The 6424-nt window shown below is 41.9% G+C and overlaps 1 protein-coding gene across 1 annotated transcript; it reads left to right on the top strand.

The window, feature by feature from the left end:
• The first annotated feature begins 410 nt into the window (after positions 1 to 410).
• On the top strand, positions 411 to 5135 carry LOC125598917. Its single transcript, XM_048772630.1, has 5 exons — positions 411 to 2415; positions 2761 to 3541; positions 3746 to 4024; positions 4367 to 4725; positions 4816 to 5135. Exons 1-5 carry the CDS (start codon positions 411 to 413, stop codon positions 5133 to 5135), a joined length of 3744 nt encoding a protein of 1247 aa, XP_048628587.1.
• Positions 5136 to 6424: the final 1289 nt, after the last annotated feature.

Below are 6424 nucleotides of genomic sequence, written 5' to 3'. Positions count from 1 at the left end.
CTGCAACTCTCTGCAGTTTTCTTTTTCTCTTTACTTTCTATCTGTTGTATCTGCAAGGGGGCCAACCAGTATAAAAAAAAAAAAAAAGAGATCTAAGTATCTAAGAAAGTCGAGGAGAAATCCGACTAGGGCTGAGGAGAAATCCAGCCAGACTGAAGAGAAATCCAGTCTCTGGTGGTAAAGCTCCTTGCAAACCAAAATTTCTTAAATCTGTCTATCTATTTCTTTGGGGTTTTGGGATTTTTACTTCTCTGGCTTTGAGTTTGTTTGTCTGATCATTGAACTCTTGGAATCACTGAGAAAATCACTTGAGAAATCATTGAGAGAAACACTTGAGAGAAACACTAAGTGAGGCTTCGGCTATATCTATTGTGTACTTACTTTTCTTGTTGAAGTCTTAACAGGAAACCATGTCTGAAAGTGATAAAGAAAGGCCCGTGGCTAGACTGGATAAAGCACAACTAGATGCTATCATGGCTACTCTCATGAAAGAGATGGATAAAAAACTTGAATTTGTTGGAGCTACTCGTTCTACTAACCCTGTCTTTGGCACAACTTCACAGGTTAGGAGAGCCGCTAGGGAAAAGAGGAGAGGCAAGCGACCTGCAGTAGGAGACGAATCTGAGGATGAAGATACTTCTTCTGGCCGTAGTACTGATGGAGAACGGTCCGTGGGATCAGCAAGATCAGTGAGAACAGGACGTGCAGCCTCCCAAGCAAGATCCCCTACACGCCATGCAGCAAGGAACAGACCAGATGATAACCTTGGGAGTCTCAAACTTCGAATACCAGTCTTCAGTGGAACCAGCAATCCAGATGCTTATCTTGAATGGGAAACGAAGATTGAGCGAGTGTTTGATTGCCAGCACTACTCAGAAACAAAGAAGGTGAAGCTTGCTGTGACAGAATTCAGTGGGTATGCTTTGCATTGGTGGGATCAGATTGTTACTACTAGGAGAAGGACTGGAGAGCCGCCAGTTGCTTCATGGTTTGAGCTCAAGACACTCATGAAGAAGCGGTTTGTCCCAAACCACTATGGTAGAGAGATTCATCAAAAGCTGAGGAGACTTACCCAAGGAACCAAAGGCGTGGAGGATTACTATCAAGAGATGGAAATACTCATGATCAAAGCGGCTGTTGAAGAAGCTTCTGAAGCTACTATGGCTCGATTTCAGGCTGGGCTTAACAGAGACATCCAGGACCGCTTGGAGATGCAGGAGTATGAGGACATCTATGAATTGCTTCACAAAGCAATCCTCATTGAGCAGCAACTGAAGAGAAAGTCCTCAACCAAAGGATCCTATGGCAACAACTACAAAGCGCCTACTACCAAAGATGACAAGTCTTTTGTGAAACCCAAGGAAGAGCATGAGGACAAGGGAAAGGCACCAGCTGCTAGATCCAGGGATGTGAAGTGCTTCAAATGTCATGGTTTTGGGCACTATGCCAATGAGTGCACCAACAAGAAAGCAATGATCCTCTTGGACAGTGGTGAGGTGATATCCGAAGAAGAAGAGGAAGCCATAGACTATCCAGTTCGTGGAGAACTACTTGTCACAAGGAGATCATTGGCAGTACAATCCAAGCTAGATGAAGATAATCAAAGGGAGAATCTGTTTCATACTCGTTGCATAGTTTATGAAAAAGTATGCAGTTTGATTATAGATGGAGGAAGCTGTACTAATGTTGCTAGTGAAGCTCTTGTAGAAAAGCTTGGATTGAAAACAGGGAAGCATCCTAGGCCATACCTTCTACAATGGTTGAATGAGGAGGGCGAGCTGAAGGTCACTGATCAAGTAATGGTTCCTATAACCATTGGAAGATACCAAGATGAGATCGTGTGTGATGTTCTGCCCATGGACTCTAGCCATATCTTGTTGGGAAGGCCTTGGCAGTATGATAGAAGAGTCATTCACGATGGGTTCACTAACCGGCATTCCTTCACCCACAGAGACAAGAAGATTGTACTGGCACCTTTGTCTCCACAAGAGGTACATGAGGATCAACTTCAACTAAAACTTAGGCGACAAGAAGCTAAAGAGAAACCAGCTGACAAGCAAAAGAAGGAGACTAATCTCTTAGCCAAGAGTAGTGAGATCAAGAAAGCTTTGTGTCTTCAACAATCTATGCTTTTATTTGTTTTTAAAGGTGCCCTAATGTCTTCTTCTGACCCTGCACCGGTTCTACCGAGTGAACTTGAGTTTCTTTTGCAGGACTATGGTGATGTCTTTCCAGACGAGAGCCCAAAAGGACTTCCTCCCATGCGTGGGATTGAACACCAAATAGACTTGGTCCCTGGAGCTTCTCTCCCAAACCGCCCTGCCTATAGAACCAACCCTGAAGAAACAAAAGAGCTACAGAAGCAAGTAGATGAGCTCATTGAGAAAGGACATATCCGAGAGAGCATGAGCCCTTGTGCAGTACCAGTGCTCCTTGTGCCTAAGAAGGATGGAAGCTGGCGCATGTGTGTAGATTGCAGAGCCATCAACAATATCACTGTAAAGTACAGACATCCTATTCCTAGACTTGATGATATGTTGGATGAGCTACATGGTTCTTGTGTGTTCTCTAAGGTAGATTTAAAAAGTGGATATCATCAGATTAGGATGAAAGAAGGGGATGAATGGAAAACAGCCTTTAAAACTAAACATGGTCTGTATGAGTGGCTTGTTATGCCATTTGGTCTTACCAATGCCCCTAGCACTTTCATGAGGTTGATGAACCATGTCTTGAGGTCTTTTATAGGACACTTTGTTGTAGTTTATTTTGATGATATTTTGATCTACAGCAAGAGTATGGCTGAGCATGTGCATCACTTGAAATCTGTGTTAGAAGTGCTTAGGAAAGAATCCTTGTTTGCTAACTTTAAGAAATGCACTTTTGGGACAGATCACCTTGTTTTTCTAGGATTTGTTGTAACAGCACAGGGAATCAGAGTGGATGAGGAAAAGGTTAGAGCTATCCGAGACTGGCCTAGTCCTAAGAGTGTGAGCGAGGTGAGAAGTTTCCATGGTCTTGCCGGCTTTTATAGAAGATTTGTGAAGGATTTTAGCACCATAGCTGCACCACTCACTGAAGTCATCAAGAAGGATGTGGGTTTCAAGTGGGAGAAGGCGCAAGAGGAGGCTTTTCAAAACCTGAAAGGGAAGTTGACTAATGCTCCTTTGCTAGTTCTTCCAGATTTTACTAAGACCTTTGAAATTGAATGTGATGCTTCTGGTGTAGGTATTGGAGCTGTGCTGATGCAGGAGAAGAGACCCATAGCATATTTCAGTGAGAAACTAAGTGGAGCCATGCTGAACTACCCAACTTATGACAAGGAACTCTATGCTTTGATTAGAGCACTCCAAACTTGGCAGCACTATCTCTGGCCAAAGGAGTTTGTTATACACACTGATCATGAGTCCTTGAAACACCTGAAGGGACAGCACAAGCTCAACAAGAGACACGCCAGATGGGTAGAGTTCTTGGAAACCTTTCCTTATGTGATTCACTATAAACAAGGTAAAGAAAACATTGTGGCTGATGCACTCTCCAGAAGGTATACTCTTTTCACTTCTATGGAAGCTAAGCTGTTAGGTTTTGAACAAATAAAGTCTTATTATGAAGATGATCAAGATTTTAAAGTTCAATTTGAAGAAAGCAAGAAACATACCAGTGGAAAGTTTTATCAAGTTGAGGGTTTTCTTTTCTATGAAAATCGACTTTGTTTACCTAACTGTTCTTTGAGAGAGTTGTATGTTAGGGAAGCACATGGAGGAGGATTGATGGGGCATTTTGGAGTTGCCAAGACACTCGCCCACCTGAAAGAGCACTTTTACTGGCCGGCCATGAGAAGAGATGTGGAGAGAGTATGCAGCAGATGTGTTACTTGCACCCAAGCCAAAGCCAAGGCCCGACCTCAAGGTTTGTATACTCCTCTTCCCATTCCTGATGCTCCATGGATTGATATATCTATGGATTTTGTGCTTGGTTTGCCTAGGACTAGAAAGGGCAGAGATTCAATCTTTGTAGTTGTTGATAGGTTCTCAAAAATGGCACATTTCATTCCATGTCACAAAACTGATGATGCCTTGATGGTTGCTGAACTTTTCTTTAGAGAGGTTGTTCGTTTGCATGGCATGCCTAGATCAATAGTGTCTGATAGGGATACTAAATTTCTTAGTCATTTCTGGAGAACATTGTGGTCTAAACTTGGAACAAAGTTGAAGTTCTCTACTACTTGTCATCCTCAAACTGATGGACAAACTGAAGTAGTTAACAGATCTTTGTCTGCTCTCTTGCGTGCTGTGATTAAAAAGAACATCAAAACTTGGGAAGATTGTATTCCTCATGTGGAGTTTGCTTATAACCATTCTGTGCATAGTGCTACAAAGTTCTCACCTTTTCAGATTGTTTATGGATTCAATCCTTTGACTCCTTTGGACCTCATGCCTTTACCATACAATGAGCAAACTAATCTTGATGGCAAGGCAAAAGCCGAGTTTGTTGTTTCATTGCATGAACAGGTAAAGAAGAACATTGAGAAGAGGACCAAGGAGTATGAAAAGCAAGCAAACAAGAAGAGACATGAGCTGTTGCTGGAACCAGGAGATCTTGTATGGATTCACTTGAGAAAGGAGAGGTTTCCTGAAGAAAGAAAGTCTAAACTGATGCCAAGGACAGATGGACCTTTCACTGTGCTTGAACGGATCAACAACAATGCTTACAAGATTGATCTTCAAGGTAAGTATTCTATAAGTTCTACTTTCAATGTTGCTGACTTGATCCCTTTTCGTGCAGATGATTTGGATTTGAGGACAAATCCTTTTAAAGGAGGAGGGGATGATGTGAGCTTGACTGAACCAGTAGCTGATCTTGCGCATGAAGAGCTGGAAGAGAGTGACAGTGAAGAGGAGCTGGATGAGACAAACACTACAATTGGATACAAGGAGCTGGATGGGAGTTCAATTGGATTTAACTCAGCACGAGACCCATTCTCTTTCTCCAATGGGCCAATAACCAGATCAAAGACAAGACAATTGAAGGAGGCAATTCTCAGATTGGTTTACACTAAACCAATCTCGACATCTGAAGAAAACCAAGTCAAAGAAGCCTTGAAGATATTCAATTGTTCAATCTTCAACACTACCTAGTTTTACTTAAGATATTTTCGAAAACTACAAGTCCTTGGTGACTCTTTGCTTTCCTTTCTTTCTACTTAAACTCTCTGCAAGATCTGAATAAAATCAATCACTTTTGTTATCAAAAATTCTCTCTAAACTTGTGATTCCTTTGTTCAGTTTTTGGACATCGAATTTGGCTAGAAGAGTGATCTTCCTTAAGCCTTGATCTTGTTCACTAGTGGGGCTGCCTCTCACGGACTAAGATCATCCCAATCAGTGCCTGATCATTCCGCAGATCATCACTGAAACCATCTCTACCATCGATCACCAATCCCCTTTCTATCAACTCATCAATCGATCATCTTTCCATCAGTGTTAGTAACCTGATCCATCACCACCAAATCATTACCAGATCGACCCTCAAGAGCATCCTAGGGTTCTTCCTTGACCAGGAAGCTATTAATTCATCCTGGTGCATTGAACGACGAAGAAGCTGTTATTCCCAAACTGGGAAACTGAATCACCTGATTTGAAAGTGGGATACTTCTTCATCCCAACTCCTATGAGATTATTCAACTTCCTGGTGATTCTCCACAACTTTATGTATCCAAATCAAGCTTCTTACCGAGTGATTCATCCTGGTTTATTGGAACGACGAAGAAGCTGTATTCCCAAACTGGAACTGGCATCACTGATTTGAAAGTGGGATAACTTCTTCATCCCAACTCCTATGAGATTTATTCACTTCTGGTGATTCTCCACCACTTTATGTATCCAAATCAAGCTTCTTACAAGTGATTCATCTGGTTTGATTGGAACGACGAAAAGCTGTCCTATCCCAAACTGGGAAAACTGGAATCACATGATTTGAAAGTGGGATAACTCTTCATCCCAACTCCTATGAGATTTATTCAATTCCTGGTGATTCTCCACCACTTTATGTATCCAAATCAAGCTTCTTACCGAGTGATTCATCCTGGTTTATTGGAACGACGAACGAAGCTGTCTATTCCCAAACTGGGAAACTGGAATCACCTGATTAGAAAGTGGGATAACTTCTTCATCAACTCCTATGAGATTAATTCAACTTCCTGGTGATTCTCCACCACTTTAGTATCCAAATCAAGCTTTTTACAAAGTGATTCATCCTGTTTGATTGGAACGACGAAGAAGCTGTCTATTCCCAAACTGGGAAACTGGAATCACCTGATTAGAAAGTGGGATAACTTCGTCATCCCAACTCCTATGAGATTTATTCAACTTCCTGGTGATTCTCACCACTTTATGTATCAAATCAAGCTTCTTACAAGTGATTCATT

This window comes from Brassica napus, unplaced genomic scaffold (genome assembly GCF_020379485.1).
Source record: "Brassica napus cultivar Da-Ae unplaced genomic scaffold, Da-Ae ScsIHWf_1805;HRSCAF=2440, whole genome shotgun sequence".
Lineage (NCBI taxonomy): Eukaryota > Viridiplantae > Streptophyta > Magnoliopsida > Brassicales > Brassicaceae > Brassica > Brassica napus.
Note: the sequence above shows the minus strand (reverse complement) of the source record. Positions and strands in the feature narration are given on the sequence as shown.